The following is a 27,801-nucleotide window of genomic DNA, read 5'->3' as shown; positions in this document are numbered from 1 at the left end:
ATCTTCCTTAACCTTTCTTGTATCCCCGGATTGTCTAAAGGTAAGAATTTAACCCCTGTTCTCCTTTTCCCCCAACTTTTCACTTCAGCCTCGGCTATTCAAACAAATCCAACAATTCCAGACCGAGCTCCGACTTGTCTGTTCCCCATTGAATTGTTCCCGTTCTCCCCCCCAGCCCCCCCCCAGTCAGCCAGTTCCCCCCCCCCTCGGGCCCCAACCTTCTCATAAACAAACAACGCACCGGCCTCCCTACTCCCTCCATTTCCCTCCCCCGATAATTCCGCGATCGATCCACGTTGTTTTTTATTCCTGCAATTGTTGACCAGTCGACCTTCCTCCATTTCTAGGCGCGTTCGGATTCTCTCATATTCTCTTATCCCCACCGTTTAGCCCATCATGTCTGTCAAATTCAAAGAGGAGACCATTCGCGCGGTCGCGAACGCCGGTAAGCCCGAGGACCTCGCTCACCGCGTCGGCGAGCGATTGACCGGCGGAAAGACCCAGTCTGGCTATCTTCAGGTATGTATAAATCCTCTGCAATATTCTCCGACCGATAGAATGCCCCAGCTGATCCGAAGAATGCGGATCATTAGGCCTACCTCAAGCAGCTGCAGCACAACCCGCTGCGCACCAAGATGCTCACTTCCGGTGTGCTCTCAGGTGTGCAAGAGCTGCTCGCCTCGTGGCTCGCTCACGATGTCGGCAAGCATGGCCACTACTTCAGCTCGCGCATCCCTAAGATGTCTCTCTACGGAATGTTCATTGCCGCGCCGCTGGGCCACGTTCTCATCGGCATTCTCCAGAAGATCTTCGCCGGCCGCACCAGCCTGAAGGCCAAGATCCTCCAGATTCTCGTTAGCAACTTGATCGTAAGTCTTTCGCGTTCTATCCAATCCGATTCTCAAGGATTCCCGCGTTCGCGCAATCATACGCCATCCAATCTAACCCACCCCTCTCTTCCAGATCTCCCCCATCCAAAACTCCGTCTACCTGACCTCGATGGCGATCATTGCTGGCGCGCGCACCTTCCACCAGGTCCGCGCCACCGTCCGCGCTGGCTTCCTGCCCGTCATGAAGGTCAGCTGGGTCACCTCCCCTCTGGCCCTGGCCTTTGCCCAGAAGTTCCTCCCTGAGCACACCTGGGTGCCCTTCTTCAACATCATCGGTTTCTTCATTGGAACCTATGTCAACACCCACACCAAGAAGAAGCGTCTCGAAGCTCTCCGCAAGGTATGTTCATTCCCGAAAATAGAATCAGAATCGAGTATCAGACACCACTAACACGATATGCAGCGCTACAACGAGCGTCGCGACGGCGGATACGAGAAGCGCGACAACTACCCTTGAAGAGACCCCGTCGCAACTGCAGACAAGGAGCCATAGATATCCTAGTATATGGCTGAAACGTTCCATGCATACCTCGACGCCTCCACGCTTCTCCCGATCTGCAGCCATCTATTACCCTTTCTTTTGTATTTCATGTTTTGTCCCGGTGTTTTGACTCATGTACACATCCCCTGCATCTTGGTATGCGTCAGATACCTTTCTCCCTGATGTTATTCTTTCCTCTCAAATTTTACGACGAATGCCCATTTTCCGCCCCCCAAATACTTCCTTCCACTTCACGCTCCGTCTGGAGATTTAGGTTTAGGTACATATGCTGGATATTAATTCAACCCACATCGGTCCAATACTGTGGTCGTGATATCCTCCTCCAGGACTTCGAGTTATTTAGATAGGTTCCGAAGAAGATATGGCTTGTTGTTTCCTTTACATATTGGGGGAGCAAGTTTAAATTATCCATTAATCGTACTCGCGACAAATGGAACATGCTACATATCATGGAGCCAGTTAATTCAAAGACCTAGACACCGGTATGGCAGACATCTAGGATTCAACCTTTTTAGAGGCCTGGAACAAGTCCATCCACCAATCAAACTCAACCAACCTCATTCAACCTCCATCGCACTCCCCTGCCCCCTCTTCCCCTTAACGTATCCAACAAAGTCATCCAAAGCCCCAGGCCACGCCCCATCAGCACTCCACCACCCAAAATTCTCATCATCAAGACTCTTCCGCATAAACACCTCCGTCTGCTCCCACAGATCCTTGTTAACAGGCTTCTTACCTCGTCCCTCGAGGAATTCAATCCACCAATCTAGCCACGGCGTCGTGGCCGTGTTCCAAGGCACGCCGCCCCGGTCAGCGGTGAAGAGAAGATTCCACTGTTCGGACGCGATTTCGAATTGCAGATTGCGCTGCCCTTGCATTCGGGAAAGCGGGAACGTGAAGCGGTATACTCGTCGGAAGAGTTCTGGGTCCTTGGGAATATTGCTGCGGAGATATTGGACATGCTGGGTCATTTTGGGTTTGGCGTCGCATCTGGGGTGGTGGGTTAGTAATGGTAATGGGTAAAAGTGACACAAATGAAGAGGTATTGAGTTAAGTAGAACCTACTGTGTTGATTTCCACCCATCCACGAAGCCCTCGCGCGTGAACTCGCCCATGGAGGGGCACTTGCACATCTCGAAGATGGCTAGGCAGGCAACCTCGTCTAGTTGGACTTCGATATCTCCGAGGAACCTCATGGCGCCGTCGATGCCGATGCCATCGGGTGTTTCTTCTGCGTCATCTGAACGGAAAGGTTTAACGGGGTGAATTGCGGTTTTGATTTTGTTCGGTGCGAGACTTACCTCGGTATGAATCGAAGACTTCGTTGAGAAACTTTGTGCTTTTCGAGGGACCGGCACTGCCGGCGAAGAATCTGTTTGTTGGAAATCAAAATGTTAGTCTATTCTCGAGTTTTCAATATTGATTATGTATGTGGACGGCAGGATTGGTGCGCTGTTGAAAGCATACCTCGCTCAAGGCGAGGCAGCCAGGTGGGCAGCCAGGCAGGTAACCGTGCCGTAGACACCATGTATAGATGTATGGAATGGGTTCGGATTCGATAGCAAACAGTGAGACTTACGCATCAACGGCGCGCTCGAGGTTCCATCCTGTTGCCCTTAACGACTAGAATGATAGTCAGTGGTGGGTTCATGAGGTAAATCGGCCGGGTCGAACGATCAGACAACGTATGTCCGGGAAGGAATGGGGAGAGCAAGTCTAGTCAATACTGACCTTTGAGGCAACAGAGTCCTTAGTATTTGTAAGATTGACAAACTGGGCGATGGCCTGCTTCTGGGATGTAGAGTAAGGTGGCATGGCGGGGTTGTGATATTTGCACCCCGCAGTGAAGGATGGGGGGTTGCGGAGGAGAGAACGTGTCGGTGTGAGATGCGATGAGACCGGGTATAAATGTGGACGTCACTGGAAGAAAATGGTTCACAGCCGTAGTCCTAGGTTAGAATCTATTCTCCAATTCTCTGATGCGAGCATTGGTCTTGGTGCATCGCGATGCGGGCAGGATGACTCAGCTTCTGCCTCAGGCAGAAATGAATCTAACCATCATTTCAAGTGGGACCAGGGTTAGTTACGAGTACTACTAATAACTACTAGTACCTTGCCAGTGGTTACAATGAACCAGTTGAAGGGGGGAATGAACCTTTGAGTGACAATGCTCGGATTTCACTCTATCCAGATTGATGTTTGAAAATTTTATATTAGGCAGAGTTGATTTGAAAATTGTTCGTTGAAAAATATCGTGATGTATAGTAGATCCCCGAAGAGACAATAGCACTTTTTACATGATAGTAATTGACTCCAAAACTCCCATCCTGATCAAGTATGCGAACATGCAAGATTCAAGCCTGTCAAGATCCTGCTTAGGTAGTGAACATGGTATCTTCGTCGCGCAAGTACATTCCCACGTCGGCCTAGGTCCGGTTAGTGAGAGGGCAATTTGAACGGGAAAAGATATGGAGATTACCTGTGCGAAAACGACGACAGCGGTGGGTTCCAGCTTGCGCATCTCCTAAGAACTAGTTAGCAATGTCTTGGCTACTGGAAGATTTGTTGGTTCGTACAGCAGTCGATCTCGCGGTCACACCGAAGCCCTAATGAAGAAGAAAGGGATTAGTTCATGCTTCTGGATTGGTCTACAAGAAAGACAACTCACAAGAGGGGTGTCGTTCTGGTTGAAGATAACACATCCCGAGTGCTCGGGGGCATCCTCTGACCATCTGGCGACATGGGCTTTCAACACATTAGATCCGTAAAGGATAGGCATTCTATTCGCAATGATGAGTTTCATAATCGCTCCAAGTATCTCGAACGGGGGGTTGCTCACTCTCCGTTAGACTTAACCCAGCACTTTACGCGAGCGTGAGGCGCAATGATGCTCAAGCTGCTCATGTTCAAACGGAACTTTCCAGTCTTTGTGAACTTTCCGATCATTGTGCCGGCAGTCAAGAGGGAATCGCGGGGAATCGAAGTGGCGAAGTTGGCAATGCGCTCGGGGAGATAGAACACTCGGTCCTTGACAAGTCGGAAGACCATTCTCTCGGTGACAGCGGTACCTTCAGCAGGCGGCGCAATTAGGTTAGACAAAGATGCTCCGGTGTAGGAAGCAAGCTTCGTGAACATTGTGCGGGTTTCGGTCTCATCGAGGGCACGCATTTTGACGGGTAGGGCTGTCAACAGCACCGGTGGAAGATTGATGAATGCGAAATGGTCTTCTGGTCCAACGTTGATGCCGATAAAAAAATATCAGGAACCTACCCCGATAGGTGGGCGGTGAGAGGATGTGGTGGGCAGAAAAGTCGAAAAAAGTAGCCACCGCCCACCAAACAATCTCCCAGACCCTTCGTTGTTACAACGTCCACAATTGCATTCAAACGACACAATGGCGCGCGGTCCGACTGTGAAAAGGAGGCGCCTGAGCCCTCCAGTCGATGGAGGCAAGTCTTCAAAATCCAAGGCCAACGCCAAGGCCCACAGCGATTCCGAGGACGAGTGGGATGTTGAGCAGGATTACGAACGTCGCCCGCGCAAGTCGGAGAAGAAAAAGACTGAGAACAACCGATTGCCCATTAAGACCTCCGAGGGTTTCGTTCACGAGTTGGAAACACAAACTCCAGCTGCCGATGCCGACGCCGACGCCGCTGAAGAAACCGACAGCTTCTTGGGGACCGACGATGAGGGCGATGATGTTTCCGAGAGCGAGGAGGAGGTCGAGGAAGAGAAGCCCAAGATCCCGATAAAGGTCCAGATCATGCAAGCCAAGGAAGAACTCGCCCGCATGGCCACTTTGATCAACGAAGATCCCGAAGAACATACAGCTCTGTTCAAGACAATGGCCGACATGGCCGCGAGGCCCGATGCGCCAATCACGGTCAAGAAGTTGGCCCTCGCATCACAGGCTGCCATCTACAAGGATGTGATTCCTGGTTACCGAATCCGTCCCATCACTGAGGAGGAAATGGGCGGTAAGGTTTCCAAGGAAGTGCGCAAGCTCCGAGATTTCGAGCAGGCTCTCGTGGCTGGATACCGGAATTACGTGCAAACACTGGGTGCCCTGACCAAGCCGGGCAAGAATGTTCACGTCGATCCGAGTTTGAAAAGCCTCGCCATCAACTGTACTTGCACTATGCTCGAGTCGGTGCCCCACTTCAACTTCCGCAACGAATTGCTCAAGATTCTTGTGAACAAACTTGCTAGGAAACAGATCGATGCGGACTTTGTCAAGTGCCGCGAGAGCTTGGAGAGCATTTTCAGAAAGGACGAGGACGGCTTGGTCTCCTTGGAAGCTGTCAAGTTATTGTCAAAGATGATGAAGGCTAGAGATTTCCAGATCAACGAGACTGTTTTGGATACCTTCCTCAGCCTACGTCTGCTGGGAGAATTCTCACAAAAGGCCTCGCGTGATCGTGTGGACAGACGAGAGCAAGAAGCCCCCATTGGCAAGAAGAAGCAAGTGCGGGAATTCCGTACCAAGAAGCTGCGCAAGACGATGAAGGAGCAAAAGATTGTCGAGAAGGATATGAAGCAAGCCGACGCACTTGTCTCCCACGAAGACAGAGACAAGAACCAGGCGGAGACCCTCAAGCTTGTCTTTGGTATCTACTTCCGTATTCTGAAGCAACGAATTCCCAAACTCATGGGCCCTGTCCTTGAGGGTCTGGCCAAGTACGCCCACCTTATCAACCAGGACTTCTTCGGAGACCTCTTGGAGGCAATGAAGGACCTCATCGCCCATGCCGAGCGCGACGAAAAGGCCGAAGAAGGAGATGAGAACGAGGAGGTCGAAGAAGAGACCGAAGCCCAGGGCGCCCGACCCCGCGATACCCGCCGTGAAGCCCTGCTATGCACGATCACTGCATTTGCCCTACTGGAAGGCCAAGACGCCAGCAAGGCCGCTTCAACCCTCCACCTTGACCTTGGCTTCTTCGTCCAACACCTCTACCGTTCTCTCTACTCCCTCTCCACAAACTCCGAAGTCGAGTTCAACCCCAACACCTCGCTGCGCCTGGCCGACCCTAATAATGCCGACGATGAGAGTCAACTCACTCAGGCCCGCTCAAGAAACAAGGTCAACTTCCAGACTCCGATGGTCCTACTCCTCCGCTGCCTCCATTTCACCTTGATCTCCCGTGCCCACGGCATGCCCCCGCCTGTCAGACTAGCCACTTTCTCCAAGCGTCTCATGACTACTGCGCTTCAACTGCCCGAGAAATCCGCCATGGCCACCCTGGCCCTGATGAACCAGGTCGCAAAGCACAACGCCCGTCGCATTTCTTCGCTGTGGCATTCCGATGAGCGCAAGGGCGATGGTGTTTTCAATCCCTACGCAACTGATGTCGAGGCTACGAATGTATATGCCGGCTCCGTGTGGGAGGGCGAATTGCTGCGCCAGCATTATTGTCCGCAAGTCCGAGAGGCAGCTATTGATATCGAAAAGATGCTCGCCTCTTCGAAGTAAAATGTTCATTTCTTGTATCTTCGACTTTGTGAATAATATCCTGGGACATGTTGCATTTTGTGGTTACTACTTTTTTTTACTGGAAAAGCGTTGGATGATTTCACGTTAGAATACTACTAAGAATATTGGATATTCACGCCTAGTGTAAATTTCATAAAAAATTCGTTGGTCTTTCCGATCATTCTCGTTATCTTCTCATCACTCATGTTCACATGCATCATTCGTAGACCCAGCAGCAAGCCCTAGATCCTTTTCGATATTGAAAACTCAACCCATATTGCAGAAAATGTCATGTATCAGCAACATATCGTATTAAGCCATTTTCGACTATCATTCTCCCGGCACCTCTTTGTTTACCCATGAAAATCAGTCCAGTGAGAGAAGAAGCGGGCTGGGCGTACGTTAGAATCAAATCGTGGTTTCATGACCTCGAATCTCCGTCTTGGAAACATAGCTCCATTCGGTCCCAGCGTCATCGCTAGCAAGTAATGGCTGTTCTTCTACATTATCATCGCTCTCACTCGTCTTAGTCTCCGTCTCAGACACAGAGATTAAAGTTGGTTCCGCGTCTGAGCTTGGAAGAGGAACGCCGCCCGCCGAAGAAGAGGTGGTGGGCGTGAGTGGGCACACTTGAGCGATAGGAGGCAAGCTTGATGAACTTTTTCCACCGTGCACAGTAGAGTAAGGCGGCAATAGACTGGTTGTAGTGGGAAGAGCACTGCTGCCTGTTGAAGAATCCGCTGTCGAATACGCTTCGATCGCCGGAGACAAAGCTGATAAGCCTCGGCCACAATGGAGAGGAGATGAAAGATCGACGGGCGGTGGTCGTGGTCGTGCAGTTTTTGGCCTTTTGAGCGAACTTGATCTTCTAGGCTCAGCGGATCGCAAGGCTGGATGGAGTGGTTTCCAGGAAATATTGCCTTTCTTCGGAGTTTTGTAGGCAAATTGGACTGGGACGGAAGGGCGGGGCGGTGTTGACGACCCAGTACTACTTTTGTCCTTTTGCTTATCCGATCTCGCCTGCTCTTTAGCAGTCTTCAGGGAAGACAGAGAGCGTGCTTTGATATCAACGCTGGGGGTATTTCCGCTGGGAGTAGCATGGCGGCGACGGAATCCAAAGATGCTCCATTTCTTAGGTTCGTCGCTGATGCCATGTCCTGTCTTCTGGTGTGCGCTTTCTTTCTGATCAGGAGAAATGGTCATGATATTCTTGAGAAATCCTTTCTTCGTTAAGGAAGTGCTGCGCGGCAAGTCACCCGCAGGCTTGTCTTCACTGACAAGAAGTTCTCTGTTCTTCGTCTCCCCCTCGTCTGTATTTGTCGGAGAGAGTCTCTTAACATCAGAAGTTGATGCTTTCATTGGAGGTCGAGGGGGCGGTAGCATAGGGGGATGCGTGGCCGCGATTGCAAGAACGCCTGCATTCGTAGCGATATCTTTAAGCCTGGCCTGCTCCTCGGCGATTTTGACTGTAGATTCAATCTTTTTGATCAGAGGCTCGATACTACGCGTGCTCGAGACGCTCATGGCTGGCATGATGGGGAGGGTAAGAGGGGGAAGCAACACAGAATCATGCGGAGCATGACCTTTGAGATACGCAATCTCAGCCTCGATCTCAGTATTTTTCATGCGCTGGATTTCAATGAACTGTTTCGCTTCATCATTCGAAGAATCCTGGAGCATAACATCGGTTTTGATGTTCAGTTCCTCGTAAGATTTCGCTAACGCCCGGACCTCAGCTTGTAACTCATTCACCAGCTGCATCTCGAAGCCATTGAGGTGCCGCTCCATGCCGCCAATTTCAAGACGCAGGGCTAGCTGTAAACTCATCATTTCCCGCGAGAGCTGGCTCTGCTTATTGAAAAGATCTGAGTTGGCCCGAGAGAGATCCGTGATATTCTGGATATGATGGTTGAGCTGATCAGTGATCCAGGTGGAGAGTTCCTCCAGCTTTTTGGTCATACCCTCAATCCCAGTATCGGCGTGGCGTTGGATTGAGCGGACCATCTCGACGATTTCATCGACCTGCAACCCCCATGGGACGACTTGGGCCATTGGCGGACCCCTCCAAAGGAAGCCTTCCCTTCTCGAACCGTTCTTTCAGTGTCGGGACGCTGGAAGGAATAGAACTGCTTCGAAATTGTTTCACTATGCTGGTTGGCTCGACCGAGTCTTTTCCATTGAGCGGCGAAGGAGTTGGGGGGCAAGGCCCATCCAACCATGTCTTTGGAATGTATTTGACTTTGCCGCTTCCCTCCAGGAGATCATCAGGATGAGGAGGCGATTCGCCAGTGACCGGGTATTTCGGTCGATCAAGATACGGGGGCACACTTAAGGTGTTCAAAGCGCCTTCAGGGCTTGGGCGTGTGACGACAATGTCGAGTTGGTGACTCTCACGGGTATCTGGGCTTGCAGTTCCAAGGCTAGAATCCGTAACCGCCCTTTCTTCCTTGCTTGCATTTGACGAGTAGCTTGGAGGTCTCTGGCCTGAAAAATGGCGCTGGCTACCATCTGCCTTCAAGGGAACGCCTCCCTGTGACAATGTATTTGAAGGTGGCAGAGGTATCCGGCTCGGAGTGGCGCTTGCGTTGGCGGAAGACGTAGACTTGGTAGGAACACTCACTTTCCGAGCGAGGGTAATCTGGTTAAGCGTCGGCCTGACCTTGGTTGCGGATGCAGTAGACGCGATTGACGGCATGGTGGTGGCACTGTTGAGAGGGCGACGAAGGCAAGGCTTGGTGTTCTCAGTCAATGGGAGGACAGGAATCGGATTGGAAATTTCATCATCATTTGGAAGTTCATTCTTTAAATCTTTGAAGCTCATCTTGGACTTGAGAATTTGGAATTTCGATCTTTTCTTGCTCTCGGGAATAGTAGATGTGGTTGACTCGCACGAAGGAGAAACTTCACGCGATGGGAATTCGTTCAGAGAAGGCGGATTCTCCAGGGGTGTCCGGTAATCCTCAAAAATGGCATCTGCCTCGGGTGAATTCCTTCGAGAATGATGTGGCTTGGGCATTGGCAGGGCGAGACCTTCTTCGTAGTCGAGACCAGATACCTTGCGGGTCATACTTGGACGACCTACTTCATCACCGGGACTTGTCGGGCTCGGGAAATCATTTTCTAGAACGAAAAATCAGTCACTCGGATTCAATTCAATTAATTCAAGATATTACAAGGAGTAGTGTTGATTTGGTCAGGCTGCGATCTTACCAGTGCTCCTGTGAGGAAGCTTGCTGTTCTGAAGGTCCCGCGCCGCCTTCATGAGCGCGAACGCATTTCCTTTCATGGGGGTGTCCGCCTTTCCTTTACTGAAGTCGAATTTCGGAGAAAACAGATAGTTTGTAGGGGGGATTGAGAGCAGGAGAGGCGAGTCACAGTGGAGGAGAAGCTGGATGATGAGCTGTGATCCTGGCGTATATCTTGCATGGAAGGCCTGCTGTCAGGCGCCAGGAAGGTCAAGTCAAAACCATTTTGGGCCGGCAGAGTGGAAGGAAGCGGAATAACAGTCGAAGATATGAGCTGAGAAAAAAAAAGAGGTGAAGTGCAGAAGGTAAACAAAGGGGGTGGAGGTGTGAAGGTGGAAGGCGGAAGGTGGAAGGAAGTCGCTGGGAAGTGAATGGTGGGAAGTATACCAGTAGTACTGACTATGGTATTCTGAGGTAGGAACAACAAACACCGTGAAGAGTGCTGATTAGCAAACTACATAAACAAGACATTCAAAGTATACTTCAAACTGATTCGTATCCATTCATTAAGTTCATAAAAGGGCCTCATTAGATCCACCCAAGCAAATACCAGCTCCCATCTCGACATTGATCGTCCTTGAGATAGGCCAGGCATGCTAAGTAGGAGAGACAAAAGAAAATCATCAAACTCGAAACACAAAAAAAAGCAAAACAGCACTCAGAAAAAACAACAAAATCAGAGAAAAGGGAAATCGTAATCAATACAGGGGAATCAAAAGCGGAGAGAAAAACATTGACAACTTTTTCGCTCGCCAATTCATCTCCAAAACACTTAGGGCATATAGCGCCAAAGTATCGCCACAATGGGAGTCACAGCAATAGTAAACCAAAACAAGGCACTCGGGGTCCTGAGATCAATCAATGTCAGTATCTGCAATTCAGACGGTAGACAAATTCCATCTCTGATCTCTGGTAGACCCAATCAATCTGTGACTATGTGCAGCATCAAAGGGAAGATGAATAGGATGAGAACTTCGACACAAATCTTTACTTCTGGTCCTTTCCACGACGGCGGAAAGGAGAAAAGATTGTGCCGAAGAAGCCAACAAACACCGTGCGCAAGAACGCCTTGAGCCAGTTGTCACCTCCTCCATTCAGAGAAACAGCTGTCACTGACCGGTTCTGGCTCACTGGACGAGCCTCTTCCTCATTCGTATTGTTCGCTGCGGACTCGGGGGTCAGCTTGCTCGGCTCAGTAGGCTCCGCCTCGGTCTCAACGGTGGCCTTCTTGTCGTTGGCAGACGGTTGCTCGGCGATAGTGGCGGTCAACTGGTCGGTGGATGGCTGTTGAAGCTTGTGGAGAAGGGCTTCACGATCGCCAGCAAGGGCTGCAAGAGCCGGATCAGCATCGAAGGATGGTACGGACGCATTTTGCGCAAAATTGAACGGCGACAGCTTACTGGTATCGGTCTTGTTGTCGACAGGCTCATTCTTATCGGTGGAGTCCTGGTGCTCAGCCTCGGCGGGACTAGCGTCAGAGTTGTGCAGAGCAGAGGCGACACCAACAGCAGCAACACCGGCGGCGGCGGCAGCAGCTCCGGCTGCCACAACCTCGGGGGTCACTGTACTGTCCTTGGTCTCCTCGGGGCTATCTACAACATCCTTGGTGGCAGGAGTCTCCTCCACATTGGCCTCGGCAGGGGTCTCTTCAACCGCGGGGGCCTCTTCGACAGCGGGAGTCTCTTCGACCTTGGTCTCGACCTGGGGCTCCTTGTTGGCGATAGGGGTCTCCTCAACAGCCTTTGTGGGCTCCTCGATCAATTCCTCGGCAGGTGCAGAAACCTCAGCTGCGGGGGATTCCTCAACAACCTCCTTGGAAACCTCGATAATAGGCTCCTCCACCGGAGCTGACTCCTCGACAGCAGGTGTTTCGGCGACGACAGGCTCAGCGGCAGGGATAGGGACCTGGGGGGGTAGAGTCAGCGGCAACTGGCTCCTCGACCTTGGGCTCGGAAACCTGCTCCTCCTGGACTGGCTCATCGACAGCTGCGAACTCAGGAATCTGCTCCTTGGGAGAATCTTCGACAACAGGCTCAGAAGTAGGCTCAGGGATAGCCACTTCAGTGGCAGCAGGCTCTTCGATAGCAAGAGTCTCCTCGGCAGCCGGAGCCGCAGCAATGGGCTCTTCCTTGACAGCTTCGGCAACCTGCTCCTCTGCAGCAGCAGTCTCTTCGACAGCAGGGATAGTCTCAGCAACAGGCTCTTCGGCAACTTGGATCTCCTCCACGGCGAATGCAGCTTCAGCAACAGGAGCTGCCTCGACAACTGGCTCTTCCTTAACAGGTTCGGCAACCTGCTCCTCTACAACGGCGACCTCCTCAACAACAGGAGCTTCGACGATAGGAGCCTCCTCGGCGATAAGGGCTTCTTTGACAACGGGAGTTTCCACAGCAGGAGTAGCTTCGACAACAGGAGCTTCCTCAACAGTAGGTGCAACTTCGGCGATAGGAGCTTCGACAACGGACTCCTCCTTGGCCGGCTCGGCAACCTGCTCTTCGAAAACAGGGGCCTCCTCAGCAACCGGAGCTTCGACGACGGGCTCAGCAACCTTGTGCTCCTCGGCAGCCGGGGCCTCAGCAGCGACAGCCTCAACAGAGATAGGGGTTTCCTCCTCCTTGTATACGGACTCTTCGACTGCGATGTCCTTCGCAGGCTCCTTGACAGTCTCTTCCATAGCCTCGACGGGGGCCTCAGCGATCACCTCCTTGGTTTCTTCAGCAGGGGTTTCCTCGACTGGAACCTCAGTGGCTGGGTCCTCAGCGGCCTTCTCAGCAACTGGCTCTTCAGCCGGAGCTGGAGCGTCTTCAGTCTTAGACTCAACTGTGGGCTCTTCCTTGAGAGGCTCGGCAATCTGCTCTTCGGTAGTAGAGACCTCTACAGCGGGAGCTTCAACAACAGGCTCGGCAGCGGAAACAGGCTCAGAAATCTTCTGCTCCTCCACGACCTCTTGCTGGGTCTCAGCAGGGATATCATTGACAGGCTGAACGGGAGCCTCAGGGGCAACCTCCTTGACTTCCTCCACTGGGGTTTCCTCCACTGGGGCCTCGGTAGCTGGCTCCTCAACGGCCTCCTTGACAATGGGCTCTTCGATGACAGCAGGGGCATCTTGAGTCTTAGTCTCTTCAACCGGAGTCTCCTCGATTTTGGTCTCAGCAGGCTCCTCGGGAGTCACCTTCTCGGCAGCCTCTGCAGTCTCGACAGGGGCAGTGGTGGTTTCCTGGGCAGGCTCCTCAACCTTGGGCTCCTCGACAACGGGCTCCTCGACAACGGGCTCCTCGACAACGGGCTCCTCGACAACGGGCTCCTCGACAACGGGCTCTTCAACTGAAGCCTCCTTAGCGGGCTCTTCAACCTTAGCTTCTTCAACAGGAGCTTCGGCATTGACAATAGGCTCAGCGGTAGTTTCAGTCGCAGCTTCGGTTGTAGTTTCGGCGGGGTCCTCAGTAGTCACCTCAGTAATGGCCTCGGAGGGGGTTGTCTTCCCAGCCTCAGTCTGGGCAGGCTCTTCGGTCTTAGATTCCTCGACTGATTGTTCGATAGCGGCTTCGGCAGCGGGAGTCTCAACGGGCTCCTCGACCTTGGATTCCTCAGTAGACTTTTCAATGGAAGCTTCTTCGGTGGGGGTAGCAGTGGTAGTAGTCTCGGCGAGCTTGTCGGTGGTCTCGGCGGGGGTCTCCTTCTCGGTCTCAACCAGAGCAGGCTCTTCAACCTTAGACTCTTCGGCCGATTGCTCGACGGTAGGCTCTTCGGTAGCGACAGGCTCTTCAGCCTTGACCTCCTCAACCTTCTCCTCGGCATGAGCGGGGATTGATTCCTCTACAAGTGCAGAGATAGCTTCGGCGGGGGTATCCTTCACCTCAGCCTCGGTCTTCTCCTCGGCGACATTCTTGGGGGCCTCCACGATCTCAGGCTCGACCTTCTCGGTGACCCTTTCAGGAATCTCCTCCTGAACAGGCTCTCCGACGGTAGCGGTCTCTTGGACGACGTCTGGGGTGACAGCAGCCTCAGCGGCAGGCGCGGCGGCTTCCTCCTGAACAGGCTCCGAAATCGGCTCAGCCGGCTTTGATTCTTCTGTGGTGGGTTCGGCAGACTCGGGCTCCTGCACAGACGGCTCTGCAGACTCTGTCTTGGCGAGGATCTCTTCTGAGGGTGCTTCGGCAGGCTCCTGGGGAGCTTCGACCGGCGCGGATTCCTCCTTCACCGGCTCGGGCGTAGTGATAGTCTGCTCGGGCTGAGACTCCTCAACGATATCTGAGGCGGGTGTTTCTGTGGCCACGGGGGACTCGGCAGGAGTAGCGTCCGACTCGGTGGGTTGCTCGGGCTTCTCTTCGTTGGGAATGCCGGAGACGCTTTGCTGCTTCTTCTTCTCCTTCTTCTTGGCATTCTTCTTGGCCTTTTTTCTTTGAGCGGCGGTCATGTTGGCCTCCTCAGAGTCCTTGCCGTCCTCCAGAGCTTCATCATCGCCATTGGTGGCGGCCTTTTCGTCGACGACGATTGGCGCAGGTGTAGACTGGATGGGCTCGACCGAGATTGGGTCTTTGGGGAGGGTCTCGTCGGAGACTGAGAAAGAGTCAGTTAGTAAATTCTAAATTCCTGGGTAATATTAGGGGCAAATGAACGCCAGAGATGACTCTTACCGTTCTGAATGGCAGCGGTCGCCATGTTGTCGTTAAGTTCGTAACGGTCGTGAAAGCGGGGAGGGAAAAGAGCAGGATTTGCAATTTGACCAGCAAAAGACACTAACGCAGGACCAACTGTACAGGGCTCACAGAGCGGTGGGAGAGGGTATTATGGTAGGAAGATTTGTGATTAAAGATGAGTTGAGGGAAATCAAGAGGAGAGAGTAGAGACAAAGAGGCACCGCGCGCATAAAAAAAAAAAAACTCAGATGCCCAACTCGACTGTACAACACCAGGCGCATATGATCGCAGCTCTCCACCAGGTTGTCACAGTGACCAACTCGTGCTATTCTCCAATGGTCGAGGAGGGGGTCCATCGACGCCCAATGACCGCGAGCCCAAGTGCTTGTTGGAGTCGCTAGTCCGGCCATGGGCCGTTAGCTTTGGGCCGATCTCCACTGCCAACATGCGGTGAGCTGCCGAGGTTGGTCCCTCGCATTGATCATGGAGAATGGAGGTGGGAATTGGAGGGGGGAAGTGTTACGAGATGATGTTGTACAGGTACACGTAGCCCCGTCCCGGTTGATATTGGTAGACCGTAACCCCCATCCAGCACTTCCAATCCTATCTGTAGAGTCAAGGTACTCACACGAAAACATGAAAAAAAAAAAAAGTGGACCGACTACACCATCACTGATAGCACTGATGGCCAATAAGGAGTACTAGCGCAAAAGTGCAACTGCTCCACCTGTCATTTGACTCATGATCGGCCACGCAGGAAAGTGCATAGTACTAGCACAATCTCATTATCTCGGCATGTCTAGACATAAACAGAGATTTACAGAGATGTACAGGACCCTATGAAGTAAGGATACTGGTATATCAACTATAGATATCAATCGAGTCATGTTGTGATGTTGTTAGGGCTTGATGGCCCCTTTTCCACGGTCCGCCCACCCATGGAACCGTCGGCATGGCAGGGCATGGCATGATACCGGGCCTTCCTGCGCTTTCCGAGATGAATTGCAGAAAAGCGCAGAATCAAGTCGAATATGACGATGACTCAATGAGATCTACTAACTAGGAGAAGACTTCCGAGTATTCCGTACTCCATACTCCATACCCGTACTCACCTCAAGAGAGCGGTCAACATGAAAAACCTTGACGACCGGCCCAAGCTCCCTCCAAGGTTCGACTACGCCAAACAGGGGAGCCCTAAGGTACCCCGATATATGATCCAGCCAAAGGGGTCATCGTTTCCCACGGAGCAATCCGTATACAGAGTACGGAGTAGTCTTTCCCTACTGCGTTACTAAGATTCGCAGTTTGCAGTCGGTCATTCATGTATGGCATCCTCTACCCGATCGCCTGGGCCAACGCATCCCCCCCGCTGGACATTGGGTCCTCCCCTCTCGATCCCATTACGTGCTGTCCCGCCTTGAACGCCCAATTTCTGCTTGTCATTCCCCAGATACTCACTCGTACATGTCCCGCTCGGTCGCATTCCCATTCGTAGCACAGACCATATATTCCCTCAGCTAGGATGCCCTTTCCTTGCCCGGTACTTTGCAAAGTACAATTGAACCGCGACGGGAAGGAAACCATCACGCCTCGCCGAGACGCCGATCTGCGACTCTCTTTTGAAGCTAAGCCGACCTCTCGCAGTAGCTCGATCCTTCAGTTGCCTCATTAAACGAGGGTCATTTTTGGGAGGGGACTTGTGTATTCCATGGTGTGATGGCATTTTGCAATTAGCGCTTCGATCTGCAGAACATACTACTCCTAGGCTTGCGTGCTGAGGGCCAAGTTTACTTCGCGACTTGTTTGGCTTGATGGGATTAGCATGAACTTTTCGGTACGTACTCGAACTAGAAGGGCAACTAGTTAGTAGTTATATTCCACAGTTCAAGGATCAACTTGGATGGGACCGACACTATAGAAATTCGCAATAGAAACTACGACCTTCTCTCTAAGACCTCGCTTTGATACAATTCCCCCGGTTGGCCACTCGAAAGAAGACCACAATATTACGTGCACCAACACCATCGGCGTGTACAACAAACTCACGATGTCGATCTCTAAAACAAAGTATCGTCGATCCAGCGACTGCAAGACCCACCCCACATAAATATTCTTCCCAAAACGGTGCTCTATGAATAATTGTATCTCATATTATCGATGGAAGAAGTCTCCTCCCTACTAAACGGCTAATTATTGATAAATTTGATTAAATTCGTGATGGAAGTTCAAAATAGCGATCTAGTGATATCACTGCCTTGAGATTTAGATGAATCTACCCCCGTGCCTGTCTTTCCCATTGCCGCTCCAAGTTGAAAAGCAATTAGTAGCTACTCGAATAGATACCTAGCTCGATTCAAAATATGGCAGTTCTGTCTGAAGTCTTGGCTTCGACTAACGTGGCATGTCGCATTTTAAATACTTCTCCTAGCAATGAATAGTATAATAGGTAGACGAAAGCGAGTAGTATACATCCTACTCCAGTGAAGCAACCAATAGCATTGACAAAGTTCAAAGCTCACAATTTGCAATAAGGATACATTATCATCGATATCAAGGCAAGCTTGATTCTGAGACAAACTGTGGGTTGGATGCGGGGAGCCGAAGCTCCGACTGGCCGCATTAGTTGCCGTTCAGATGTTTAATATTTCTCCACCCAGGAAATTGCAAAATACTATGATCGCCGCTTTTTTGAAGAATCTATGTACATGTATCAAGATTCACTGGTAACCAATCCCGTTGTCAAGGGTATTCTCTAATTCTAGTCATATCATCATGCCATCTTATAACCACCCACTTCCTCTCATCACAGCTCCATCTCCCAAAGCTCCCCCGTCAAGTTCGGTCCGCAAGTTTTATGCTCCTCCGATTTGATGAGTTTATACCCCTCATTCGCATATATTTTCCTCGCCCCGGTCAAGATACTCTGAGTCCACAACACAATCCGGGCATACCCAACCTCTCTCGCAAATTCCGTACATTGTCGGACGAGCGCTTTTCCCACCCCCAAGCCCCGAGCACTCGGCTCAACAAGAAGCAGGCGAAGCTTCGCCGCATTTCGGTCTGATGATCGATCTTTCACCAGCATGATGCAGCCAAGAGGTTTGCCTTCTTTTTCGGCGATCCAACAACGCTCGCAGACTGAGTCATAATTGTCAATGAACTCAGTGGCAATCTTGGCGACGAGTGACTCGAATTGTTCGTCCCAATTGTGTTCTTCGTGGTAGAGAAGCCCGTGTCGGTGGATTATCCATCCGATGTCGCCGGGGCGATGGGTGCGGATGTTGAAGGGCGAATCGGCAGTGCTTCCCATTGTTACAGTCGTGATGCGGATGAATGGGTTTATCGTCAGTCCCCTAAGAGATATTGAGATGTGCGAAACGTGAAAATCAGGTAAAAGTGAGTCAAGTCAAGAGGAAAAATATACTGACTGCTCCTAGACCTTTCCATGTCATTCGCAGGGCGGGCATTGCGGCCCGGTCAAGCTGGCCTGCTGTGATTGGCCCGATGACCGGCGATCTGAAAGTAGACCGATTCCAACGGGAATAATCTTGACGACCGTTTGCTTAATTCGCGATCATGGTTGTGGTTTGTCTAGTAGAGGGCCGGTGGTACTCTAATATATCATGGGTCACCTACATTATTCCAAAATTCAATATTTGGGAGAACAGATACGGTAAACGAAATAGAATGTACGTCATATTCAGCTTTCGGTGGCAATCAACTAAAAGAAGAGATTATGCTTGGCTAAAAAACTTATTCTCAGGCCTTGCTAGGCCAAAGTGATCACGCAGTGTCGAACCAGTATAGTCATTGCGGAACAAGCCCCGACGCTGCAGTTCTGGAATCAATTTCTCGGTTACCTCGTCCAAGCCTTGCGGCAGGAAAGGAAACACGCAAGTGAATCCATCTGAGGCCTCTTCGCGCAGCCAAGTCTCGAGCTCATCCGCAATTTCACTGGGAGACCCAAGGAAGGCCAGGCCGGAATACCCTCCTTGACGTTGAGCAAGCTGGCGGATGGTTAATCCCTCCGTCTTGGCAACTTTCTCGACAGACTCTCGCGCTGTCTTGCTCGCATTTGTCTCCGGTAGGTCTGTTGGTAAAGGTCCATCAGGGTCGAACTTGCTGACATCTACCCCCAGGACAATAGACAATGATGCGATTGCACTGTCATAATGGACCAGGCTATCCAACTTCAGTCTCTTCTCCCATGCATCCTGCTTATTCTCTCCAACAATGATCAAAGCAGCGGGGAGGAGCTTCAAGCTATCTCTCTTGCGACCAGCCTTCTCCACTCGTCCTTTAATATCTGCATAGAGTGCCTTTGCTCCCTCAAGGTCCTTCGGACTACAGAAAACGACCTCGGCCGTCTCCGCTGCCAACTGTCGACCTGGTTCACTTTGTCCCGCTTGGACAATCACAGGCCACCCCTGCGGAGGCCGAGCAATATTCAGTGGTCCACGCACTTTAAACTCATCACCAGCATGATTAAGCGTGTGCAACTTCTCCGGGTCGAAATATTCCCCAGTCTCCACATTCCGAACAAAAGCGTCGTCGGCGAAACTATCCCACAACCCCGTCACCACATCGTAAAATTCTCGCGCCCGCTTATACCTATCGCTATGGGCCATATGCTCATCGAATCCGAAATTATGGCTCGACTCGGGGTTACCGGTTGTCACGATGTTCCAGGCTGCTCGGCCCTCGCTTAAATGGTCGAGACTGGCAAACCGCCTGGCAACATGGTACGGCTCGTCATAGGTTGTACTCGCAGTGGCAGCGAGACCAATCTTCTCTGTCACTGACGAAAGAGCAGAGAGCAGAGTAAATGGCTCAAAGGATGTCACTGTATGGCTACGCTTGAGGGCCTCAACGGGCATGTTCAAAACAGCCAGATGATCCGCCATGAAAAAGGCGTCGAACTTGGCTGCTTCTAGCTTCTGTGCAAAGGCGGCGATATGTTTGAAATTGAAGTTGGCATCGGGATACGAGCCAGGATAGCGCCAGGCACCGGTGTGTAAGGACACCGGCCGCATAAATGCCGTTAGATGAAGCTGGCGGTCGGGCTTAGGGTCTGCCATAGCTGGGGGATGTTGAAAATCTTGATGATGATTATTTAGAAAGCATAGCTTCCAAGTAAATACATAAAATCTTAAATACCTTCAGTAACTTCCAGTTGATATCTAATCGGATTTATAATCCTCGGACCCTCGGGTGATGAGGTTATGGCGTGCTCGTAGCACGTCGCTCACGCAAGAGGGGAACTTGAACGCATCTTACTAAATCAGTGGAGATGGTTTGGACAATGAAATATCATAATTTTTATCAATTCAATTCTTAAATCATCTCCAACGGAAGTATCTAACAGCGCATCTCTAGTTAGGTGTTGTACTTGTACTTCTCCTCCCGTGCCTATACAGTCCAACGTCAGTCTACATCGGCGGTGGTTCGGGAACAATGGAAACTTACCCAGTATTTGTTAAATCCAACACCTTCACAGACCTGATCGTATGATAATATCATGGGGGGGGAGCTCCAGTCGTCATAGACTTCTTCAAACCGTCCAGGGCTTCCCGAACGCTCTTGAGGTGAGCGGCGACCAAGGTCCAAGGGTATGCAACAGCACTATATCCCAGCTCACCAAGCTCTTTCGCTGAAAGATTTTCAGTCTTCCCTCCCTCTATTATATTGGCGAATACTGGAATATCCAGCTCATCCGCACACCGCTTCATCGCATCACGATCCGGTAAGGCCTCGATAAAAATCGCGTCGACCCCGATTCGCTTAAATTCCTTTGCACGAGTCATAGCTTCGTCCCAGCCGTGCATCAAAGCGTCTGTACGGGCGAGAATAAAAATATCCTGCCCTTCATTGCGAGCATCACAGGCAGCTTGGATCCGAGCATAGGCCTCTTCACGAGAGACGACGTTCTTGCCCTTAGTGTGACCGCAACCTAGCAGATATCCGGTGGTTAGTACTTATCTCTGAAGTATTTAAGGCAGAAACACATACGTTTCGGCCACTGTTGATCTTCAATCATAACCCCCGCGGCACCCGCAGCTGCGAAGCTCTCAACAGTTCGCTTGACATTCATCGGACTTCCATACCCTGTATCGCCGTCTGCCATGATAGGCACCGAGACCTGGCGGAAAGACTCCTGGATTTTATCACACATTTCGGCCATGGCAATGTATCCAGTATCTGGCAGACCATATGAGCTGGCAACTGCATATCCTGCGAGGAAAATCATCGGGAACCCCGCTTCCTCGACCAGGCGAGAAGAGAGGCCGTCATACGTGCAGGCGTGGGCGAGGATCTTTGTGGGATCGTTGCGGGCCTCAAGCATCATTGTGCGGAGTCGAGAGGTTTGAATGGATGGGATTTTTCCGCGGATATTCTTCAACTTGATAGTGACGTCGGTAGTCGTGCCATCTTTTGGCCCGGTGGCCGATGCACTGTCGAAATGGAAGGGGTACGGAACGTTGCTGGTGGACATTGTTGTAAGGTGGAATGAGAAACTTGAGTGGTAGTGAATGGAGCTATTCCAGCGGCTCGACTGCCTTTTAAATTGCTCATGCCAGAGCGATTTCGGCCGACAAGGTAGCTGCAGCTATATTATGATCAAATATCGCGGATGTTTCAGGCGCGGATAATTGTGAATACCCGCGACGGATGGTTCCCCCTCTTCTTTCTCCTCGCCACCATAGACACTATAGGTCTAGTTATAACTGTGTTTAGCGTCTGATCCAATGAAAAGCATCCCAATGAAATAAAACGGCGTTTTCTCAAGCGGGGCTCGGCATTTCCTTGAGCATGCAGGATCCGGGCCCATGGGGTCCCCGGATTTTGATTTCACAGAGGTTTGTCGAGTTTCATTTGACTTTTCCTCCCATTGTCCGAAATCCTTCTCATTATTTATTTAGTATTTATTCTTCGGATATTCCCCGGTCCAGCTTGCGATATTCTCGCTCTACTTTGTGGAAGCAATCTTGTTGATATTTTATGCTTGGCCACACGACCTTGCTGAGCAAGAAGCCATGACGGGATTAAAGGATGTGGAGCAACTTCCAAGCTGCCAGCATTTTGAAAGTGTTACTACTGAGAAGAATCGACAACAATCTACCGTTCCGGAGAAAAGACAGTCCTTGATTCGAAAGAAGGTAGGCCAATGTCATGTATATCAGCCCGAATGAGAAAGTCTGAGTCTCACAAATATCACAGTTCGATCGCCGAGTACTTCCAATAGTCTGCGTACTCTACGTCCTTTCTTACTTAGATCGAGGTAATTTATGTTACATCTTGCTCCCGCTTCATCTCTAATCATCTTGGGCAGGTAATATTGGCAATGCAAAGTCAGCTGGAATCGCCAAGGATCTCGGACTGGATGACTACCAATGGTCATGGGTACTCTATACATTCTACATCTGCTACATTGTCTTCGAATGGACTACTGTCTTATGGAAGATTCTCCCCGCTCACTCATATATCGCTGTACTATGCATCTGGTACGTCCCATTGAACTTCGATATGAGTATCAGAATCTCTAACCAAGTTTAATTCTCTAGCTGGGGTGCTGCAGCCATGTGTAGCGGGGCCGTCACAAACTTCGCTGAGCTTCTCGTATGTCGAGGGTTGCTAGGTGTTTTTGAATCCGTTTTCGGCTGCGGTGCACCCTACTTCCTCTCTCTATTCTATCAGAGAAAAGAATTGGGATTCCGACTATCAATGCTTTTGGGTATGTCTCCGGTTGCCAACTGCTTCGCCTCAGCTCTTGCGTATGGCATTACGCAGATAAAAGGCAATCTAGAGCCATGGCGCTACCTTTTTATCATTGGTATGTCTACGTTTCTTCCGATTTGTGGCAAGACTGACTGGAATTAGAGGGCGCACCGACTGTTTTGTTCTCGGTTGTTGTATTCTTCTTCCTTCCAGACTCACCTGGCTCCGCAAAATTTCTCGACGAATTCGAGCAAACAGAGGCTGTTGAACGACTCCAAACTGTAGATCGTACTGCGAAGAATAAAGTACAATGGCAGCAAGTCCTCAGCGGATTGAAAGACTACAAGAATTATGTTCATATGACTATCCACTTTTGCTGCAACTACTCCTTCGCTGGTCTTTCCAATTTCCTACCGACCATCCTCGAAACAATGGGGTACAGCTCAGTCAATGCACAAGGCTTGGCAGCTCCGCCTTACCTTGGATCATTCCTATGTTGTGTTGCTGCTGCTCTTGTATCAGATCGATGGGGGAATCGCGGCTGGGTGATTACATTTTTCGCATCCATGGGTACAGTTGGCTATCTCATCTTGACCTGCGTGAAGGACGAGACCCATACTGGGGCACGATATGCGGGTATTTGGCTTGCAACCTGCGGGATATTCCCAGCGCTCGCTATTAATATCACCTGGATGCTCAATAACCAAGGAGGAGAAAGCAAAAAGGGTGCTGGCATGGCTCTTTTGGCTATCTTTGGTCAGTGCTCCAGTCTGATCAGTTCCTCCGTCTTCCCAGATGGTGATGCACCGCTTTATACCAAAGGATGTGCTCTGGGGTGTGCGTTTACTGGCCTGATTGTGATACTCGCGGTTGGGTTGCACATAGATTTGAAAATGGAAAATAAGAGGCGCGATCGCGAGTACGGGGAGATCAACGAGCACGACCGGGTCGATGTGACCGATGGTGGTGACAATAACCCGAACTTCAGATATTTGACTTGATTGCTAGCGGTTTATTTGGATGGGCATTCTATTTTAGCTTACACCTATGCTCGATCTGGTTTGACTTAATCTATTCTTGATCGCGGATATTCTCTCACTACGGCGCTCCATGGCCGCAATCGACCCAGTGTTTCAGCGTCCCAAATTCTAGCGTTCCCTAGGCCCTGTCACCCCTTAGTGAAGCTATTCTACCTATAAAAATTGCTTGATCCTAACAATTCATAATATTGAGTATATAACTGAGTAGGATACTGGGATGGCTGTCTACACCATTCGCTAACATACTAGCGCCAACTAAGTACTTCCTAGCCCTTACTACAGATATTCTAAAACTATTTACACAATACAACCTTGTAATAATCTATCTCTATATGTGTTTAGTGAAGACTAGTAATTTTTGAGGTGCTAAAACACTGGGTCGTTGCGGCTATGGGACGCCGTCTCACGGATGTTACGCCGCGGCTATTTTGATTCAGTTAGAATTAGAGTAATTGGCAGTAGACTCGTGTTCAGGGAGTGAGCCAGGACATTGAATTTTAATATTGGTATGTTTTATCAGTTTGACAATTAATTCAACCCCAAAAGCCTCCGCTGGACCGACGAGGTCAACTTCGACAAGAAGACGCGTCTCGATCGCGGATATTTGAAAAAGCCGTCGTCTCCACTTCTCCGCACTTTGCATTCTTCCTCCTACACACACCATCCATGGACAGGAAGAAGCTATCACGGAGCAGGGCTCTTCATGACTATGAATTCCGACGGGCGTATAAAGCATGTGTCCCATGCGCAAGGCGTAAGGTGAAATGCGAACCGGGTGAGAGCGAAAAATGCCTTCGGTGCACCAAGAAGCGGATCGACTGCGCCTTCACCTCAAAGAAACCGTGGTCCCGAGGCTCGAAGGACGAACCAGGCATGAAAGAAAGAGATTCACAGCGTGAAAAGAATGCTCAGTTAAAAATGTTTGCTATATGCAACGTCCCTCTCGACTTGTATCTTTTTCTAAAGCAAGCAGATCACAATCGACTCCGCACGACCAATCCGGAACCAAGGATGGTCATCTTCCGACATCTATGTTGCAAAAGGTTGTATCTAACAACAAAGATGCGATGGATATTCTTTTTGAAGCTGCTCTTCGCGAAGAATCACAACAAAATACCGAGCAAATCACCACTGCCCCTATCCCCACTCTGGTTCCCCAACGCCTCACCAGGACCGACGCGCTGCAGATGTGGAATGCCTGCCGATTTGTGAAAATGGGATGGTTTTCCGCTCACGAGGCGATGACTCTGGTTGACCTGTCAGTATTCTCCCGGCATGAAAACAGTGCCCCTGTACTAACGAATGTAATAGTTTCTTCGCAAATATGAACCCTCTCTCGCCTATCCTCACAGACTTCTTCGCCTCCCATAAGAATCACTTTTACCTTGTGACCCAAGAGCCCATGCTCTGCTGTACAATTCTCATGATATCCTCGCGATATCATACTCTTCGGGGCGTCGGTGGGTCTTCTCGGGCATTCTTCATACATCACCGACTATGGCAGCACTGCCAACACCTTCTGCTCCGGCTCACTCTGGGCCAAGAAAAGAAGTCGAAGGCTCGAACCCGTAATATCGGAAGCATCGAGGCACTTCTTCTCATGTCAGAGTGGCATCCGCGATCATTGCAATTTCCTCCAGAGACGGATGGCTGGGATTCAGACTTCATCATGACCCATCTGGATGCGCGGGACCCGCCATTGACAGATGAAGAAGTTCCAGTCTCTGCTCGATGGAGAGAAGACGTAGTTGAGCCGACGAAGCGATTTGAGCGCATGTCGTGGATGGTTCTGAGCTCGGCATTGGCCCTTGCTCACGAGCTTGGCGCTTTTGATCCCAGCACCAAAGTTCTCAAGCCTGATGACCTTGTCGAGATCGACGCTGAGATGTACCTTGATCATCTTGAGCTACGGCGACAACGACTTCCAAGCCTACTGTTTGTATACATCAATGTTCTGTCTTCGAGAATTGGGTGTACTTCTCCGATGCCTTACGATACCAATATTTCCGTCCCTGTCTCAAGGTTGTTGTTGCAACAGAAAGAGGGCAGAGAGTGGATTTCTTTCATGAATTCGTGGATCGGAATTACCAAGATGTCAAGTTCAATGATGGGAGCATTATATCCCCTGATGAATGCACCAATGGTCCTTGACACAGCCGATCAGTTCATGTCTATGGTGGAGGAGAAGCAGATCTTGATAGCAAATTGGCGACAAGAAAACCTCAGCACTGCAAGTAAGTGGCACACTCCAGATCTGAACAATAGTGTGACTAAACATCTTAGCCCCCGGGACAACATTTACGGATATCCTTTCCATCGAGTATCAATACCTACGTGTTCTTGTGAACTCTATCGGAATGCAACTCGTGGTACAACGAGTTCTAACACGCGATAATCCACACGGTGAAACCACCATTGACCACTCCTTCATAGAAAGGACCAGACGACTTGACATGACGGGGCGAGAGTACGGTTTCATCGAAGAGGTAATCGATGGTAGCTGCCAGACACTAGAGAAAGTTGCCCTTCTCGGCGCCACTGGTGCATTGCATTATTCGCCGATGAGAATTCTCTTCCGTACGATTAGTTCCTCCATCTTCCTGATGAAGGCTCTTGCGCTTGGCGTGCGTAATTCAAAACTTCAAGAGGCTTTGCAGATACTCGACAGGGCGATTGCGGCCTTACAGGACAATAACAATCAAGACGACGCGCATTTGCAATCACAATATGCAGCTCTTCTCCAGACACAAGCAGCAAGACTAAGAAGGAGTCTTGTGTCGTCGAATCCACCGATCATCCACTCAAGGACTCTTCATGATGGTTTCCTTGCACCTGCGGTACCGTCCGCAGGTGAAGGGGATCTTGTGGCCGGTCTTGATCTGGAAAGTCTTTCTAGCTTCGACATGAATGACTGGCTGTCCCTGCCATTTGATCCATCAATGGCACCTTTCGCTCCATGCGAGGGTGAGCTTGGTGTTCGGTTGGATGGTGTTGACTTGGACTTGGATTTTATTTGGCAGTTGCCACCATAGGTCTGTTTTTTTTTCTTGATCGCTTTGAATTACAGCACGATTGCTGACTAGAATGAACTGCTAGGCTCTGGAGCGCAGCAGAAAATTCGCCATGGAGAGCAGAGGGAACGCAAGAATTACCACAAACTGTGGAAAACAAACCAACTACGCCCCAGAACCACAAGTCAGGCTACAACGTGGCCACGTTATTTACAATTTAGCCACATTCCCCGGGAAAAGAATCATGGGCCCTCTAACACACCGGATTGGCCAATATTTATTCGCACAACAGTGGCCCAAAATAATATTAACATTAGCAAAGCTTCGCGGGGAGCACGCTATGCCCATTGAGACTAGGAAGAGAGAGTGGATCATCGAGGCGACAAGATCTGGGGAAAGCTGAGCTCTCGGCCACTACTGCAAGCCGTGCTAATCGGATTAGAGGTGGAATGGAGAGACAACCCCCGTTGTGGCTTTGGGATCAGGCAAGAGCCCGATGGATATGGGGCTGAATCGTGATTCACTTCTCGGCATGTACGAGTACGGAACCTGCCCTTGGGAAATCCTGGGCATACCAACTCGTCCAGTATGCAACAGGAATTCCGCACATCTATCTTTGCTTGATATCGCTCTGGGTGGGAGCCAGTCTGGAAAAGTTTGAGATTGCCAATTCTTCAAGGTACAAGCCCAACCTCACAGCTCCACTGGCCGCCCCGGTTAACAAGCATAGCTACGAATGATGGGTATCGGTTTCCAAAGGAACAGCCGCCAGCTCCGAGGTCTCGAAATTTACCCAGCTGGGCCGGCGTCTCCTTGTTTCCTCGTGGTATAGAGGGTGTTTCTGCCGCAACGTGTCCCTTGAAATTCAAGAGTGCTGTAAGAAAGAAAACGAGGTCGATACAAATTCCCATCGTGTACGGTGTGGTGGAGGTGATGGGGCATTTCAGGTCCACCTATACTCGTACGCCCCATCAGGTGGAGTGTTATGGCCAACACACCTTTTGCCCCTGACTCCGACGTGGGATGATATGAGGCAGACTCTGGGTTGGAGAAAAGCGGATGCATGTCCATCTGACAATCGACAACTGTGATTGCTGCATTGTTTTTATTTCTTGCTGTTTGTCCATGAGAAGCAAGGGTGCAGCTTCTTCAGCCCATTACCATACCAAGAACCCCTGGGACAGCTGGCCTTGCCAAGGATCCGACACGCATGACCTCACGGCGGGTCGATGATGCCGCGATGAGTCGAGGACCTGCGTAATCTATCGTATTTTATGCGTATCATCG

General features: G+C 50.6%; 11 protein-coding genes across 11 annotated transcripts; 4 read left to right on the top strand and 7 right to left on the bottom strand.

Annotated features, from left to right (window-relative positions):
* Positions 1–396: 396 nt before the first annotated feature.
* Positions 397–1,353, top strand: N7481_005235 (Mpv17/PMP22 family protein; the record flags this gene model as incomplete). The annotated part of the gene is made up of 4 exons (XM_057264454.1): positions 397–519; positions 594–869; positions 964–1,230; positions 1,294–1,353. The coding sequence occupies 4 exons, from the start codon at positions 397–399 to the stop codon at positions 1,345–1,347; spliced, it is 720 nt and encodes a 239-aa protein (XP_057122174.1). The 3' UTR covers positions 1,348–1,353.
* A 596-nt stretch (positions 1,354–1,949) lies between these two features.
* On the bottom strand, positions 1,950–3,207 carry N7481_005234 (defective in cullin neddylation 1 family protein; the record flags this gene model as incomplete). Its single annotated transcript, XM_057264453.1, has 5 exons — positions 1,950–2,382; positions 2,458–2,632; positions 2,694–2,764; positions 2,972–3,015; positions 3,124–3,207. The coding sequence occupies 5 exons, from the start codon at positions 3,205–3,207 to the stop codon at positions 1,950–1,952; spliced, it is 807 nt and encodes a 268-aa protein (XP_057122173.1).
* A 560-nt stretch (positions 3,208–3,767) lies between these two features.
* N7481_005233 (ribosome biosynthesis protein NIP7) lies at positions 3,768–4,560 on the bottom strand (the record flags this gene model as incomplete). Its single annotated transcript, XM_057264452.1, has 5 exons — positions 3,768–3,818; positions 3,872–3,916; positions 3,969–3,998; positions 4,061–4,172; positions 4,232–4,560. 5 exons carry the CDS (start codon positions 4,558–4,560, stop codon positions 3,768–3,770), a joined length of 567 nt encoding a protein of 188 aa, XP_057122172.1.
* A 226-nt stretch (positions 4,561–4,786) lies between these two features.
* N7481_005232 (nuclear export protein Noc3) lies at positions 4,787–6,862 on the top strand (the record flags this gene model as incomplete). Its single annotated transcript, XM_057264451.1, has 1 exon — positions 4,787–6,862. One exon carries the CDS (start codon positions 4,787–4,789, stop codon positions 6,860–6,862), a length of 2,076 nt encoding a protein of 691 aa, XP_057122171.1.
* Positions 6,863–7,270: 408 nt separating this feature from the next.
* Positions 7,271–10,675, bottom strand: N7481_005231 (uncharacterized protein; the record flags this gene model as incomplete). The annotated part of the gene is made up of 4 exons (XM_057264450.1): positions 7,271–8,956; positions 9,009–9,982; positions 10,073–10,298; positions 10,658–10,675. The coding sequence occupies 4 exons, from the start codon at positions 10,673–10,675 to the stop codon at positions 7,271–7,273; spliced, it is 2,904 nt and encodes a 967-aa protein (XP_057122170.1).
* A 419-nt stretch (positions 10,676–11,094) lies between these two features.
* N7481_005230 (PT repeat family protein) lies at positions 11,095–14,769 on the bottom strand (the record flags this gene model as incomplete). Its single annotated transcript, XM_057264449.1, has 3 exons — positions 11,095–12,012; positions 12,038–14,667; positions 14,745–14,769. 3 exons carry the CDS (start codon positions 14,767–14,769, stop codon positions 11,095–11,097), a joined length of 3,573 nt encoding a protein of 1,190 aa, XP_057122169.1.
* Positions 14,770–17,550: 2,781 nt separating this feature from the next.
* On the bottom strand, positions 17,551–18,057 carry N7481_005229 (GNAT family N-acetyltransferase; the record flags this gene model as incomplete). Its single annotated transcript, XM_057264448.1, has 1 exon — positions 17,551–18,057. The coding sequence occupies one exon, from the start codon at positions 18,055–18,057 to the stop codon at positions 17,551–17,553; it is 507 nt and encodes a 168-aa protein (XP_057122168.1).
* Positions 18,058–18,481: 424 nt separating this feature from the next.
* Positions 18,482–19,825, bottom strand: N7481_005228 (LLM class flavin-dependent oxidoreductase; the record flags this gene model as incomplete). Its single annotated transcript, XM_057264447.1, has 1 exon — positions 18,482–19,825. The coding sequence occupies one exon, from the start codon at positions 19,823–19,825 to the stop codon at positions 18,482–18,484; it is 1,344 nt and encodes a 447-aa protein (XP_057122167.1).
* Positions 19,826–20,263: 438 nt separating this feature from the next.
* On the bottom strand, positions 20,264–21,240 carry N7481_005227 (isocitrate lyase/PEP mutase family protein; the record flags this gene model as incomplete). The annotated part of the gene is made up of 2 exons (XM_057264446.1): positions 20,264–20,697; positions 20,757–21,240. The coding sequence occupies 2 exons, from the start codon at positions 21,238–21,240 to the stop codon at positions 20,264–20,266; spliced, it is 918 nt and encodes a 305-aa protein (XP_057122166.1).
* A 541-nt stretch (positions 21,241–21,781) lies between these two features.
* Positions 21,782–23,464, top strand: N7481_005226 (putative MFS transporter; the record flags this gene model as incomplete). Its single annotated transcript, XM_057264445.1, has 5 exons — positions 21,782–21,904; positions 21,966–22,026; positions 22,078–22,249; positions 22,310–22,578; positions 22,626–23,464. 5 exons carry the CDS (start codon positions 21,782–21,784, stop codon positions 23,462–23,464), a joined length of 1,464 nt encoding a protein of 487 aa, XP_057122165.1.
* Positions 23,465–24,534: 1,070 nt separating this feature from the next.
* N7481_005225 (transcription factor domain-containing protein) lies at positions 24,535–26,535 on the top strand (the record flags this gene model as incomplete). Its single annotated transcript, XM_057264444.1, has 3 exons — positions 24,535–24,761; positions 24,815–25,737; positions 25,787–26,535. The coding sequence occupies 3 exons, from the start codon at positions 24,535–24,537 to the stop codon at positions 26,533–26,535; spliced, it is 1,899 nt and encodes a 632-aa protein (XP_057122164.1).
* Positions 26,536–27,801: the final 1,266 nt, after the last annotated feature.

This window comes from Penicillium waksmanii (assembly GCF_028829765.1).
Source record: "Penicillium waksmanii strain IBT 27052 chromosome Unknown utg000005l:1.0-5232799.0:1.0-5237142.0, whole genome shotgun sequence".
NCBI lineage: Eukaryota > Fungi > Ascomycota > Eurotiomycetes > Eurotiales > Aspergillaceae > Penicillium > Penicillium waksmanii.
The sequence above is the reverse complement of the archived record's forward strand: the minus strand, read 5'-3'. Positions and strand labels throughout refer to the sequence as shown.